This window comes from Molothrus ater, chromosome 12, assembly GCF_012460135.2.
Source record: "Molothrus ater isolate BHLD 08-10-18 breed brown headed cowbird chromosome 12, BPBGC_Mater_1.1, whole genome shotgun sequence".
NCBI classification, from domain to species: Eukaryota; Metazoa; Chordata; class Aves; order Passeriformes; family Icteridae; genus Molothrus; species Molothrus ater.
The window spans coordinates 13,761,640-13,777,192 of NC_050489.2; the positions used below are offsets into that span (position 1 = coordinate 13,761,640).

General features: G+C 51.4%; 2 protein-coding genes across 5 annotated transcripts in view; both read left to right on the forward strand.

Moving 5' to 3' along the window:
* Positions 1 to 44: 44 nt before the first annotated feature.
* Positions 45 to 5,715, forward strand: SLC38A7 (solute carrier family 38 member 7). Of its 4 annotated transcripts, none has more exons than XM_036390446.2 (12): positions 45 to 138; positions 1,039 to 1,144; positions 1,308 to 1,748; positions 1,985 to 2,183; positions 2,271 to 2,415; positions 3,132 to 3,230; positions 3,961 to 4,018; positions 4,311 to 4,425; positions 4,673 to 4,820; positions 4,903 to 5,102; positions 5,366 to 5,420; positions 5,514 to 5,715. In XM_036390446.2, exons 3-12 carry the CDS (start codon positions 1,482 to 1,484, stop codon positions 5,614 to 5,616), a joined length of 1,389 nt encoding a protein of 462 aa, XP_036246339.1. In that variant the 5' UTR covers positions 45 to 138; positions 1,039 to 1,144; positions 1,308 to 1,481; the 3' UTR covers positions 5,617 to 5,715. The 4 variants fall into 4 exon arrangements, with proteins under 4 accessions (XP_036246339.1, XP_036246342.1, XP_036246340.1 ...); XM_036390449.2 differs by having other exon boundaries at positions 1,308 to 1,545; XM_036390447.2 differs by having other exon boundaries at positions 1,348 to 1,748.
* A 2,917-nt stretch (positions 5,716 to 8,632) lies between these two features.
* The window catches only part of CNOT1 (CCR4-NOT transcription complex subunit 1), a 55,432-nt gene continuing 48,511 nt past the window's right edge, over positions 8,633 to 15,553 (forward strand). The window contains 2 exon segments of the mRNA XM_036390183.2: positions 8,633 to 8,744; positions 14,301 to 14,577. Of these exon segments, the coding sequence (XP_036246076.1) occupies positions 14,476 to 14,577 (102 nt within the window). The 5' untranslated portion in view covers positions 8,633 to 8,744; positions 14,301 to 14,475.

Sequence of the window (15,553 nt, forward strand, 5' to 3'; positions counted from 1 at the left end):
GCCTCCGGGGCTGGACTACAACCCCCGGCGTGCAGCGGGCAGGGCGGAGCCGCCGCCGCGCCGCCGCCGCCGCCGCCGAGCTCAGCCGGGGCCGGGGCCGGGGCCGAAGGGAGCGGAGCAGAACGCGTTCCCCGCCTGGTGAGTGGGGCCGGGATACGGACGGACCGGGGGGACGCACGCGGGGAGCCCAGCGACCGGCCAGGGCAGGAGTCTGTGCATCCCCTGTGAACGCGGGCTGACCGTCACCGGCTCCGGGCCTTGCTCCTCCGGGCGGGGGGCGCCGCCGGCGCCGCGGGTCTGTCGAGTCACCCTCGGTGAAGCGCCTGCTCTCGGGGTTTCTGGTTGCCAGAGTATGGCGGCTTTGCCTGGAGGGAATGGACACCCTTCAGCATCCTCCCCCAGGCCATGGGAGAAGCATCGACCCCCTGCAGCATCCTCGGCCGGGTGGGAACTTCAGCCCACGCGGAGCCACCGGCCTGTCCCTCCACGGTCCTACCCACGGGGCACAGGGTGGCCCTTCCTCCCCTTCCTCAGAAATCTTTTCAGAGGATTCATAGCACAAGCACAGAGTTTAAATAGCCCAGAAGCAAGGAGTGAGCTGGGCAGGTAGAGTTTCTGTACATGTCCTCTAGGAATAAAAACCAGATTTCCTTGAAAAGAGATTTCTCATGATCATGTAGATTCCTGCAAAATCCTGCCTCATTGTGAGGGTCGATCTCCTCCACCTTGGAGATACTGGGATGAGATTTAGTCTTTTCAACTCCCAAGGGCTGTGATGCTGGAAACACCATATCTTCAAATCCAAAACTTCTGAGACATCATCCATCTCCTGCTGCTTGTCACCCTGGGGGTGCCCTGGAAGGGGCCAGTCCTGCTTTTCCTGTTGACACAGTATTTCTGCTGCACACAGGTCATTCCTGTTGAGCCCAGCCTTGCTCTTTACTCAGGAGCACGTGCTCAGCTCTGTCTTGCAGAGCTTGCAGAAATTAGGGCTGGAAATCAGGAAGTGAGCCAGGACATTGGGTCTTGTGTCCACAGAAAGACGAGTCCTGCTGTAAAGCTGCAGCTCCTCAGCCCCACAGCCAGGGCTCAGTCCCCTGTCCAACAGCAGTTGTGTCCTCTCCCTGGATTTGAGGGACAAGAGGTGAGTTTTCCTGCTATATCTCTGCTGCTGTGTGTGTGCTGTGACCCTCCAAGCTAAGACCCAGGGAACTCAGTTCCCCTGTGCCCCCACCTGATGCCCAGATTGTCCCTTGTTAATATAACTTAACTAACACTTAACAGTGTCGTTCTTGATTCCCTTGTAGGAGTAGGGAAGTGCCTGACTCCCGTGTTGCTGCATTCCAGCCTGTTTGTTTGCTGCCCTTCCTGCCTGATGGAGCCAGTGCTGGCTGAGGACCCTCCTCGAGGTGCCTGGCTGAGCCTGGTGCAGGAGCACTAGTGGGACGTGGACAGTGGCGTGTGCCACCTGCGAAGGGACAATGGCTCAGGGCACTGGGAGCATCAACAGTGACTACAAGGATTGGGAGTGGAGTGACGATGCTGGTGAGCGGGCCAGGCTCCTGCAGAGCCCTAGTGTGGAGACGGTACCCAAAAATTCAGAGAGCCAAGGAAGTGGTCTGGGGGCCACATCGGCTCTGGGAGCTGTCTTCATTGTGGTCAACGCTGCTCTCGGGGCTGGGCTGCTCAACTTCCCTGCTGCCTTCAGCATGGCTGGTGGCGTGGCTGCAGGCATCACCCTGCAGATGGTGAGTGGGGAAGGTACAGTCTGCCATCCCACCCTGGGAGGGTGCACGGGAGGGACATGTGGTGCCTCAAAAAGGGCTTGGGGAGGACCAGACTCCTAGGAAGAAGCTCTTCTGGGTGAGGTGCACCAGAGATTCTCAGTGTATTCAGGGGTGGAGGGGTGGCTGCCTGGGGTGGCTGAGGGAACCTCGCCATGTTCTTGGCTCAGTGTTCCCTCCCTGTCTCTCTCCCATCCCAGTGCATGCTGATCTTCATCATCGGAGGCTTGGTCATCCTGGCATACTGCTCGCAGGCCAGCAACGAGCGCACCTACCAGGAGGTTGTGTGGGCTGTCTGTGGGAAGGTGCCTGGTGTGCTGTGCGAGGTGGCCATCGCTGTCTACACCTTTGGCACCTGCATCGCCTTCCTCATCATCATTGGAGACCAGGAGGACAAGAGTAAGTGCCTCCCATGGAGCAAATAATAACCAGTTGTTGTCCCTTCAGCTGGGAGGGCCAACCTGACCATCTTGGTTGTCCCTACAGTCATTGCTGCTCTGGTGAAGGAGCCTGAGGAAGTTGGGAGCAGCCACTGGTACACAGACCGCAAGTTCACCATCAGCATCACCGCCTTCCTGCTCATCCTGCCCCTCTCCATCCCCAAAGAGATTGGCTTCCAAAAATATGCCAGGTGGGTGGGAAGAGCCCTCTGGGGCTGGGAGTTGGGGTGGACCAGCCAGCACCCACCTAAGCATGGTTGCAGAGGACAGGGACTGGAAATGCTGTGGTTCTAGTGCCCTATCTGCCCACTCATCCTCTGCTTTCCCATGCCTCAGTTTCCCCATCTGGGAAGCAGAAGAATGCCTGAGCACTGTGCAGCCACAGTGTCATACTTCAGGGCTTGTGTCCCACCCTTCTGCGTGCTGCAGGAAGCAGGGAATCCTGCTTTCAACTACATTGTCTCCTGTCTTTGGAGATGGCAATCCAGCAGAAAGGAGAGCCACTAAGTGTCCCTAGGCTGGGTGGTCTGCAGGCCAGCCCTGCTGCACCAAGAATCTTGGTGTGACCTGGCTGCTGGAGCTGAACCAGCAGGGGCACCAAGGAGTGTCAGTGCTTCAACACTTGCCTCTTTCTCCAGCCCAAAACCCAAGTCTGGCAGGTCTGTCACTCAGAGAAGGATGGGATAACCCCCGAATGCAATAGAATTGTGTTGGCATCTGCTTAGGGGACAGTGAGTGACATTTCCTGGCACATTCCCATGGGAAGGGAAAGCAAAAATGGGTCTGATAGGCAGGAGTGGGGTAGCCTGGGCTGCACAGGACAGAAGATGGGGATGGAGAGGCTGGGAGGAGACCGTCCATGAAGTGGGGAAGCAGAGCACTCACAGCCTCCTATCCTCTTTCACAGCTCCCTCAGTGTGATTGGCACATGGTATGTCACAGCAGTCATTATCATCAAGTACATCTGGCCCGACAAGGAGCTGGTGCCTGTGGAGATCCCCACCAGGTGAGAGCAAGAGACGCGATGCTGTCAGTGCCACCAGAGCACTGCAGAGCCAGGCAGGGCTGTGGGAGCGAGCACTGCAAAGGCAGGGGATGAATCTTACAGCAGTCCCATCCCTGCTCCTGGGGACTCTGCATGTTGCTGCTAGAAGCTCCCAAATGGCTGCACCTCTGCGTGTTTCAGAGGAGCAGGTGGTGAAGAGGAGGAAAAGGACCTCTTAAAGGTCCCCATGGCTCTATCACAGGTTTTGATAGCACTGATTGGTTTTTATCTCTGACATATCCAGGCCCGGATTCCCTGTGCAGTGCTTGTACTCGCCCAGCAACAAGGGCTGTGTCTATATTTGGATGATTTTGGTTATTTCCTTAACCAGCACAACCACTGTGGCTTATTCCCTTCCTCACAGTGTATATTTTTGGATCCAGCGCGGGAATTTTATGGCAGAGCAAAGGTTAAACCAGTTTTTTGCGCTGCCCAACTAGATCCTTATTTTTTACTGATACTTTCACTTTTGTGTGCTCAGGTTTGGCTGTTTCTGTCTCAGTGAGAGGCCCTGGTCTTCAGGGAGTACCAGGTCCCAAGAAAACCTCATTCCATGCAATGGCATCATCCTGGGTGGGGGGGATGCAGTAAGGCAAAGGCACTGAGCACTCCCAGCTCATCCTCCCCTGGTGCACTGGATGGGGGTCACAGGGGATTCTGGTCTGACTGATGGGTGTTTCTCTCCTTCCAGCCCCTCCACCTGGACAGCTGTCTTCAATGCCATGCCCACCATCTGCTTTGGGTTCCAGGTAAGGCTGCGAGCTTGGCACTCCCCTTCCATCCTGTGGTTGCTTGGGTGGCAAACTAAAACCCTGCCCGTGTGCTCACTGCCCAGCTTTGCAAGGAGGCCGAAGCCTTTTTAACATCTCACCACCTCTGGATGGAGATGGATCCATTTTACCCCAGCTAGGACGTACAGGGCATCCTGCTCCCTCCCCCCCCCTTTACCTGGGAGATATCACAACAAACACAGAGTATCACGAGTAGGATTCCCCATGGTTCTGCCTATCACGTATCCCCACTGTCTCTGTGTCCTGGCAGTGCCATGTGAGCAGCGTGCCCGTCTTTAACAGCATGAAGCAGCCAGAGGTGAAGACCTGGGGGGCAGTGGTGACAGCAGCCATGGTGATTGCTCTCTTTGTCTACACAGGCACTGGTAAGTGAGGGGACACTGTGTGAGTGTGGTGGCACAGTCCTTGGAGTGGCTGTGAGCTTCAGGGGGCAGGGACCCTCTGGTCAGCAAGGGTCAGAGGGAGAAGGGAGGAGAGTCCATTGGACACCTCTGCAATGTGCCCTGTGCCATATCCATCCTAGTCTGGTCCTTCAAACAGATTTTCAGGAGACTTGTCCCTGTCTCCTGCTGACTGCTCCCTGTCTCCTGCTGACTGCTCCCTTCCTGGCAGGCATCTGTGGCTTCCTAACCTTTGGAGCTGGCGTGGAGCAGGATGTCTTGATGTCCTACCCCTCCAATGACATCCCTGTTGCCCTCGCCCGGGCTTTCATCATCCTCTGTGTGCTGACATCCTACCCTATCCTGCACTTCTGTGGCCGGTGAGTGCTGGGAGAGATGGGGCTGGTGTGGGAAGGAGGAGCAGCACGAGGAAACCCCTCTGTCCTGGGTCTGTGCCCACAGGGCTGTCTTGGAGGGTCTCTGGCTCCGCTACACCGGGGTAACGGTGGAGGAGGACGTGGTTCGGGAGCGGAGGAGACGCCTGCTTCAGACGATCAGCTGGTTCCTCCTGACACTCCTTCTGGCTCTTTTCATCCCTGATATTGGCAAAGTCATCTCTGTCATTGGGGGCTTGGCTGCCTGCTTCATCTTTGTCTTCCCAGGTAGGGATCCTGGGATGCTCAGAGGCTGACAAAGGTCTTGTGGCCTTGTGTCTCAAAGAGGGAGGGGCAGGATGGAAACACAGGAACCAGGGGATTTTTAGAGGAGGACAAAAATGGGGTGTGAGGCCAGTCAGCAGCCCAACTGTTTTGGCTGGATGTGGAGCTCTGTAACAGGGAGTGCAGCTCCCTGTTTTATAGGGTGTCTGTTCAGTCCCCAGTGGACAGTCCTCATCTGGTTCTAATTTGCCTCCCCTGCCTTTCAGGGCTCTGCCTGATTCAAGCCAAGCTCTCTGAAATCCAGGAAACCAGGGCAATCAGGTAACTGAAATGTACCTCCCCTCTCCCCCATTCCCCTGTGGATATTGGGGTGAAGGACCCCTCTAAATATGCCCTGTCCTCCTGCATCCACAGCTGGTGGGCCCAGGTCAGCTACGGGGTGTTCATGGTCACCCTTGGAGCCTTCATCTTTGGACAGACGACTGCCAATGCCATCTTTGTGGATCTTACAGCCTGACTCCTCCAGGCTGGACTGCACTGCTGCTGCTGAGGGGATGGAGATTTCCCCTAGGACCAAAGGGAAGTGGGAAGAAAACATGTCGGTGTGTTGGGAAGATCCAAGAGAAGATCCCGTTGTGACTCGGGGCTTGGCTGAACAAGCCCTGTGGTGGTTTGTATCTCATTGTCTTAAGGCTGCAGGCAGTCAGGCTTCTCTCAGCCCTGGCTCCCTGGTGAAGCCAGAGCAACACTACAAGGGGACCTGTCATCCAGGGCAAGCTCTTTCTGCCCCTGGAGTAGACATCCCTCCCTCAGACATCACTAAGGGGTCATGGTTGGGGTTTGCAAAGCCTTGCTGCTCTCATCTGTGTACCCTTGTGCTGGTGGAGCTCCTCTCCATGGGTAAAACTCCTTCTCCCAACTTTGGAGAGAGAAGCAGTGTTCTGCATAAAGTGAAATAGTAATCATGTTTATCAGACAGGGAGACACCCCATAGTCCTATTCTGTGTCAGTGTTTGGTTTGAACTCTGGTTTCCTGCTGGTCTCCTGCCCCTTCTCTCACATCTCCCTCTACCTGGGCTGCACTTTGTGTTACAAAGGGTTGCCTTCAGCCTGTTTGGGTTTTTTCTTTTGAGGATCAGAATGACCCTGGGGTAGGGACATGCCAGTGCAATGTTTTCCTTGCCAGGGGCTGCTCACTCAGTAGAGAAGCTGCTATGAGTGCATCAACCTACTGAAGACACTACAGTAGAGCAAAGCTCTTCTCCAGATTTACAATCCTGTTCTTCCAGGTGTCCAGGAAATGGGACTGGGCCAGGTTTTAAAGGATGCTTTTGGGATAAAGCAGTCAGTATTAATTTGTTTTATATTGTTCTCTTGGTCATTTACACTCTCTATGGCTGGTGTTGCTCTGGGCTGTGCCTCTGTTGCCTGTCTGGATGATAGTTTCATTCCTGCCTTTTTTGTGTTGAGAAGTTCCCCCAGCTGCAGATTTGGTTGGGGGCGTTAAACCTCAACAGCAATGTTCTCTTTTTCTGTCTTTGAGTTTCTTTTTATGTTGTTTGGCTTCTAAAACCCTTGGGGAGGGAGGAATTCAGGGATTGATGCATTTGTGCCCAGATTTGTGCAAAACCTGGCCCTGCACCTCCTGCATCTTCTGGAAGCAGCACAGGCTGTTGTGGTGGGAAGGAGAACCATGGCTTGTGCTCCTGCACTTCTCAACGTGGCTCTGTCCTGCTGCAGCCAGTGGCTGCAGGAGGGGTGACAGCACATGGGTGCTTCCCCACATGGAAATGTTTGGTCTTTCCTTGCTAACACTGCATGTAAATGGGGACCTCCCCATTGCTGCTTGGGACAGGGAGACCAGGCAGTGGAGAAGGAAGGAAGAAAAGCCCTAAGCCCAGCAGGAATGTTTGAGAGATGCTGTGAAGGCACAGATCCCTCCTGCCTCTCCCAAGGGATCTCCAGCATCTGTTCCCTCATCTTTTGACAAAACCAGGCTCCACCAAACCCCCACTGGCACTGGCTGTGTGCTGAGCCCCTTTGCCAGGCTCCTGCCTGTGAGCAGGAGCTGGGGCCTGGGGACCCTTTGGCATAAAGAAAATGGCTAATTGTCCTGGATGTGGGGAGCACAGAGCCACCTCCCGTGGAGCCCAGCAGAGATGCTCAGCAGATACCAATGCCAAAATGTCTTCCAGTACCCACCCTACAGGAAGATGAAAAGGTTTGGTACCTGGTGGGTCTTGTGGCTCTGGCTTTCCTGAAGGTGTGCTAGGCATGAGGAGGTCCCTTGGCCGAAGTGGATGAGGACACTGTCTCATGTCACCTGGGAAGCACCTGGGCTCCCTTGGTGCCCCCGCAGTGTCCCTGTGGCTGAGGGCTGGGCAGGTCTGGAGGTGCTGTTGCCGTTCCTGTTTGCCTTACTGCTCCCCTGTTTACAAACACTGGCCTTTTAACATGTATTTTGTACATGCAGAAAGTGGAGGGAACTCAACTCAATAAAAGTGACATTGTGATGCGTGTGCCAGGCCAGTACGAGGTGGTTTCTGTGGGAGATGCTCCCGGGTGGGATACAGGGATGAAGCCATATCCTGAAATGCCATCCCAGCTCTCCGAGCTTTGGGATGGATGGTGTGGAGCTGGGAAGCCCCACTGCCTTCCTCAGGCCCTCATTGTCCGGGGTATCTTCGCGCCCAGGGCCGGGGGATGCCAGGGGAGGCTCTGTGGGCCCCGGTCCCCGTGCGGCACCCCATTGTCGCTCCCTGGGGCCGGCAGGCGGGTGTGGTGTGGCTGGGAAGGAACTGAAGGGAGTTTCCTCTTCGGGACTGAGGCCGGCCATCCGGGAGGGTGCAAATGGAGAGGGAATTTCCTTAGAAAGGAAAACCCGCGCCTGGAGCGTGCCGGGCCGGGGCCGGGCGCTCTGAGGGACCCGCAACCCCCATGTTGGTGGGGGGGGGGGGGGGAGGGCGCAGCGCCTAGACCGTACCAAGGCAGCGCGAGGGAGGGGACGCCAATTCATGGGCCTGTACCACGGCGCTGCGCGGGGGGGAAACCGTTCCTGGGCTTGTACCACCTTCTTGGGGGAGGAAACAGCGAGGCGAGGGGGAACGGGGCGGGCCGCACCACTCGAAGAGGGGTAACCCCTCCCCCCCGCATGACTCCGCGCGCCCTTTGGCACCGCCCGCCACTTGCCCTTCCCGCCCCGCCCCCGCGCGACGCCCCTCGCTCATTGGCCAGCCTCGGCAGCGCGGGTTGGCCAGCAGCGCGCACGCGCAGACCGAGAGGACTTCGCAGCTCTGATTGGCTGAGAGAGTAGGAAGGCTTTCGGCCCCTCCCGGCCAATGGCGCGCGGCTCAGGCTCCGCGCGGAGGGCGGCAGGATGCCCGTCCCCCGAGGTCGCACGGCGCTGATTGGCCACCTCTCACGCGGCCCCACGCTCTGATTGGTCGAAGGCCCCTCCGCGGGGGCGCGGCAGCTCCGCGCGCATTCCGCCCCTCCGCTCCCCCCGCGCCCCCCCCGCGAGAGGACGGGGGAGGGGAAAGGCCGCGGCGCGAGCGCGCGACCCCATCCGCCATTTTGTATCGGAACGGCGGCGGCGCGAGAGAAGCGCGCGAGCGGCCCCGGCCCGGCCCTCACGACACCGCCGAGGTGGGAGCGGCGCCCGCCCTGCCCCGGGGGGGTGATCTGGGTGGCTGTGGGGGCACTGCGAGCTTCGGGGCGGGGGGGGTTATCGGTGGGGACGGGCCGGAGGCAGCGGGACCGGGCCGGCTTGCGCTGGGGCAGCGGGGCCGGCTGAGGCACCCGCCCGGCTGGGCCGCCCGCCGGGGTGTGCGAGAGGCGGCGGCGGGACCCGCGGCCCTCTCCCCCCCCGACTCTTCGGTCCTGCGGCCGCCCCTGGGCTACAGAGGGAACTCGGCAGGGGCCGGAGCCGCGGGTGTTCCCTGTTCGGTGGCGGGGGCAGGCGGCTGCGGCAGCGTCGCGAGGTGGCGGGGAAACCGCCGGCTCTGGAGCTGTGCTCATCGTTCCCCCTGCGCTTGTGTAACGCCGGTGGTGACAGGTGGAGCTTTGAGGACTCCGGGCCGGGCCTGCCCCGGCCGGGCTCGGCGGCCTCCGTAGCAGATCGGTGTTGTTGTAACTTGCCCGCAGAAAATACGGAAAAAGTGAGCTGTAGTAAATAATCCTGTGACATAACCTTCTTGCAGACCACAGGAGAGAAATCCTTCTCAGTGCTGTCCTTCAGTTAAGAAAACGCTGCCCAGTAAAATGGACTTGTATAATTCTCAACTAGAAATAGCAACAGTTGGGTGTCTCGACAGATGCTGTATCAGTACAAGAGCTTCTTTACAATAGTTTCCTAACTCAGATTAGTACCATTTACTCCTTATACAGGAAGGCCAATGGGTACTCATAGTTTCAACAAACCACAACCAATTTGGACTGTATTTACGACAGAAGTGAGATAATACTGCAAATACAACACTGGTCTGTTGGTGTATTATATACTCAGATTGTTTCTGAATCCCACTTGTTGCAAGGAAGCATGGCAACTGCTCTCAGGAACTTTTCTCAAGCAGGTAACAAAAGAGGTGTGACTCTGACAAGTCACTCTTAGTGTACCCAACTGATTCCTGTTTCTAAGGTAACTACTTTGGCATTGGCTAAAACTATGGGCAGGGTGAGTCCAGGTGGGGTGACTCTCTTATAAACAGGAAACAAACTTAGTTGGTAGTAGACTGGTTTGTCCTTTCCACCTTTGTTATTTCGATTCTTTCAGCCCTTTTGCTTCTAAGTTCACTCTTAACTGTTGATGCCGTTGGCCTGATGTCTCCAAACCAAACTCACAGCCAGTTTGTTGCCTATCTATATCTCCTTGGAGAAATACCTTACCCTCTTTATCCTATATACTGCTCCTAGGTTTTTGATTTATGCTGAAATGGCCATTCTTGGTGTTCAACTGAGTAAGTGGAAGAGAAACTGTGGGAACATAACTTAGCAATAGAGGACAATAATATTTTGTGTCCCTGTGATGGGACATAACTAAATCATGCTGGGAATTGTATCACTGAAAATCATGGCTGAGGCCATCACTATTTTAGTAGATTTCTCTCTTGTTCCATAAACATCCCCAATGTATGAATATTGCAGTTTTCTTAGACTTTTGAAATAGCATTTAGCTGTTCTAAAACACATTTTGGATGGTAAAAAAACATGAAGCATTTAATAACAAGTCTCTCATTTTTTTTCCCTTCAGCAGAAACTTTATTCTGGAGTTCTTGTCTGAAGGAGAACTTGGAAGTGAGAGTTTCTTGTTGTTTTGTTGTTTTTGTTTTTTTTTAACAGTCCAGGTTGAGATGTGAAAATGCCTGAAGCAGCCATGTCATGTTTGATGCATATCTCATGTACTTGAGGTAGATTCCAAACTGCAGCTTCACTGGCCTGAGTCAGTAGGAACAACTTAGGTGCTGAAAACTGAAGTTACTGTGTCTAATCATATTTTGACTTCCAGTTTACTGGAATTGGGTGCAGCTTTCCAGGGTATGGAATGTTCAGGTGTCTTTTCTGTTTGTAAATATCTGAATTTGAACTGGTCAAATGAATTGAGGAACTTATTTTACTGCTAATGTGAATTTCACTCTGGGGTTTTTCCCTTGGTAGATTTCAAAGTGGTAGACATCCTGAAATATAAAGTACAGTATGATTCAAAACCACCTTTCTCCCTTGGATTGCTCCCAGTGTCAGTCTTCAGAGAGGTCTGCTGCCCTTCCATGTTTTGTATTTGGTCATGGGTTTAAAAAGAGGGTAAGGGACTGTTCTGGAGAGCCGGTTTAGCACTGGTCCCTTTAGCATGTTTAATGCAATGTTTTGTGACAGGAGTTTAGAACCTAATCAGCAAACACATTGCTGTTTGTGTCACTTGATCTGTTTTATCCTCCACATGCAGTACGTGTGCCCTGAAATCATACAACTCCTGAAATCCAGTGGCAGTAGTTACTTACTTCTGCAAAATGCTGAATAAAAGATCCAAAGTTAGCTTAAAGTAATTTTGAAATTACTTTCTTTGTAGGGGTGTTTCTGAATTCGTGGAAGACTTCAGGTTTGTCAACTTCACCATCAAGGCTTAGTTACTCTCTAGTGATTTCTGGTTATTAGGGAGTGTCTTTGGTCACACCTGATGGGTGGTTTCATATTGATCCCACTCTATTTTGTGGTCTTTGGATTCTTGCTTGAAATTTTATTCCATTTATGTTTTAATCCAACAGAACTCTGCTCTTGAAAAAAGATCTACTGAAATAGATGCCAAAAGTCTTTTGCTGATGGGCTGTTGTTTCCCTTAGGAAGTGTTCAGGGTGTGTAATGCTATAGAATTTGGTAAATATTTTTTATCTCTTTAAAATGGGTTGTGTTGCACAATATAAAATAGTAATATTGTAAGAGCTCCTGAGTCCTGTGCCGGGTATATTAATCCATTACTGTATAATAGGATCTGTGGCTGAAAGTAGATAATTTTGCCAGGTAATCTTAATTTTTTTATGAACTCTCTGTGGCTGAGGCCTGACTTGTCTGAACCTGGCAGGTTTGTCCCATGGACTGAAAGCTTCCTGGATTGTTGAGGCCAGTGTAGGGAGATTCATTCCCACTAAGGATATATGGATCTAAAAATAAAGTCTGCTTCACATAGCATTCATAGCTTCCTTAATCAGTGCTGTAGTAATTGAATTTTAGTCTTGCGCTGAAGGACCAAAGAGGTACCTGAGCAGTTCTGCTTTGCACACAAAGCTCCCTTGATTACTCTGTACTCTCCTGAGTTAGGTTGCATCATTTGAATCTCTGAAGTGCTGTTAATGTTGTGTCTGGGGGAGCTGTCAGGTTTGCTGTGTGCTGGGATACACACAGTGCAAACCACATGTTTAGAACGGAAGTAGGAAGCTGTTTCCTCAGCTATTGTGTTCCCTGAATCTCAGTGTTGGCTCAGGCTCTTCCTTGAGAGGCTTCCTTGAAAGAAAAAATCCATTTTGCCTTCAGCTTGGATTGTCCGGTGGCACTGCCAGGTTTTGCAGTTGGAAGGTGGCAAAGCTTGTTTTGCTTCTTTGCAATCAAAGCATTCCCTGCTTTTTTGGAAGACAAGAGATGCTAATAGGAGGGTGGGATGGTCAGTGTGTGGTATGGCAGCAGGGAGGCTTGAGCCCAGCTGGAGAATTTCAGAACTAAAACCCCTGAGTTTTAGGTGGAGTAGGTGTGATTCCTGTGCTGTTTGTATTGGTATGATGAAAAATGCCCAGAGAAATGTGGTTTTTCTTCCTAGGGCCCTGAAAGGCAAACTCTGAAATTCTGTTACTGCCTTAAAAATTGGCCAAGTTGAAGTTTTGTGTTATGTCCTGTAGGCAGTTCAAACAGCCTGTGAGTTCTCCAGGCTGGTTGGGCTATAAGCTGATGCTCTGATGGGGCTGAATTCCCCTTGCTGACTGCTGGTTTCAGTAAGTGCAAGTACTGTGCTGAGGTCTGTGTGCTTGATTCTTAACAAATGCTTTTCAGCAGCTTTATATTGGTCATGCATGTTAAACCCTTCCCGTAGGACTGTCTTGGAAGGCATGTACTTGCCAAACCCAGTGACATTTTCTAGGTTATTCCAAAAGAGGAATTTAAAGGTTATTTAAAAAAAAAAATCAGGTCCTGTACTACTGAGAAATCTTTTTAAACTTCTGTGTCAGTCCTCCCTTCTAGATGTTCCACAGTCACTGGCCTTTTAAACCTTTATATATAAAGGTAATGAAGTGCAGCTTGTCAGATGTACTAAAAAGAAATGGAAGTTTTGTGTAATTCTTCTCACTGCAGTTTTAGACATGCTCTGAAATTCTTTTAGAGACCAACTGCCTTGTCATTGAAGAATACTTTCAGTATTACTGCTTGAAAATTTGTTCTTTGTGAGATGTAAGCTTTATTGCATAAGAAGGATCTTGCATATCTTCATTGAGTAGTCAGGAGTTTTCTTTGGCATACTGAAAGTCTGCAAGTCAGTTGATTTGACTTTTCTTACAAATAATTTACCCATATATTTGTGTAATATAATCAATTTTTTCAAACGGCAGAATGATCTTCATTGCCTCTGGTAGGATTTGTTGCTCCTGATGTTTTGAAGTGTAGGCAGATGTTAAATAAGGTATGGTTGCAAGTGTAAGCAAGTGAAAACCTTTTGTATAAAGGGAGATGGGAAGGAGAGTTGTACTTGCACCCAGCACAGCCTGTTCACCTGCCGGGTGCTGCTGGGTGCTGGCAGAGGGAGGCCCGGCATGGGAGCTGTGCTGCTGCAGGATCGCTCCCTGGGCTGGTTCCTCAGTTCCGCGTGCCAGGCCAGCGCATCACCCCAGCCATCCATTCCCATGATGAGGCACAAATCATGTGCTGCTGCGTTTTGCCATGGAGAGCCAAGACCACAAAGCAATAGTTTTTGTTCTGAAAAAGGGATCTTCAGACTCTTGGCATGAAGCCCAGTGACCTTTGTGTTTTGATCAGGTAGAGCTTCCAAGCAGTGACTCTCCAGCTTGATTCTACCTTTGACAATGCACAGTGCTGCTGCTCAGAGCAGCTCACGGCTTCGTTTGACGCTCCCCACGCTGTTGGATATGCAGGGCTTGCTTTGGGATGCAATTTTGTCACACTGGCAATCTGTAATTTAGCAGATGAGATGTCAAGTGCCAAGTTTTGTGTTGTCATAGAAATTTATTAAGCTGGCAAGCTCTGCTGTTGTAGCTCACTGGAAAGCTGTTTCAGTATAAGCCAAATGTTAGGGTTAGTTTATTGCAGTTCTTTGTGTGTTGCTCATTCACGATTGCTTCTTTTGGTGTACCAGGGTTGAGGCAATACTGCCTGGATGTACTGGCGCAAAATATAGCAGAGATGGTAAAAGTGCATTTTTTATATTAGTTTATGATGGATGCTTTGAATGATTCTGACATCTGATTGTTGCTGTGTATCTAGTTCATTATTCATCTCATTTCCTTCTTTCTCATGGTGCTGAAAATCATTCTTCTGATTGAGCTGTTTGCTGGCTCTTTCAGACTGCAAAATGCAGAAACAAAAGTGGTTGGATAGTGTAAAAACAACAGAGCTTGTGTTGTGAAAACTTAATACTACTTCATTTTCCTTGTGAACATAGTTATGTGATGTTGCTACAGAGCTTAAATCTAATTTAATACTGTTTTCCAGGTGCCATGCTTCAGAACAGACAAAGACAACTGAGAAAGAAGAGCTGAAGCAAGTAACACAGAAACAGATAAAGACTCACTGGGGGAAAAAAAATTGACCTGTCTCTGAGGTGACTAAAGGGGAATAATGGTGATTTTGCGCCGGGCTCGGCCGCCTGCTTCCGCCCCAACCAGCAATGAATCTTGACTCGCTCTCGCTGGCCTTGTCTCAAATCAGCTACCTGGTGGACAATTTAACCAAGAAAAACTACCGAGCCAGCCAGCAGGAAATACAGCATGTAAGTAAAGTGATATGGTGCTACAAAATAAACTTTGTAAGGAGAACTGGAGTTTCTCGTCTCGTTTGTATTTGTACTCTGCTGTGCTCTTGTATATGTTACTGTTTGCTGTTTTCTGTGGTGTTGGGAACTGCTGGGTGTGTCTGATACTCCTGCAGGTTCATCTGCCAAGTCATGGAATACAGCTCAGAGCTGAGACCTGTATTAACTTTGTAGCTGAATATCAAGATTAACTGCTGCTCCTGAAGGGTGGCATGAAAAGCTTTCCTAACTTGTCCAGGTTAAATATTTCCACTTTCGGCCTTTCATAGAACACTGATTGGGAAGGGGAGGAAAACGTATACATTCAGTGCTCAGAGTTGTTGCACTGGAAGCCTGAGTATGTTGTAATTTACCTCTGAATGTTCTCTCCTCCCTTGATGGAAGTTTTTTTTCCTCTTGTCATTCAGTGACTCATGGCTTGGTTGTGAAACTGAGCTGACTGTCTTGGCCCTGGGTTTTCAGAAGACAGGCAGAGTAACTGCATGTTGAGTCCCAAATATCTATGATTAGGGCAAGAATTCTGTTTTAACTGACCTTTTTAAAAATAGCTCTGCCTTGCAGGGTGGACTGAAAAGCATTATCTGCAGAGGAGTGCTTAGGAGGAAGTGAACGCTGCTGAGCTAGTTTTAGAAACTGGTTTAGTTCAGTTCCCAGCAGACAGCTGGGCCACTCAGTGTTGAGGGTTTTTCCTGCAGCAGTGCAATCCTGCAGCGATTTGAATCAGATTAGAAGGCCAGAGGGCTTAAGCAGTGAGTTTCTGTAACATTTGATGTCTTTAAAAGTGCATTCATTGGTTATCTTGAGGTGAGAGGAGAGTGATTTCAGCAGTATTGGTTTTTCAAGTGTAAGATGGAATGGGTCTCTTGTAACTTTTGTAAGTTTCTTATGTTTTTGCAAGTTCAGTACTCCAGGGCTCATTTGGGATCATGCTGTC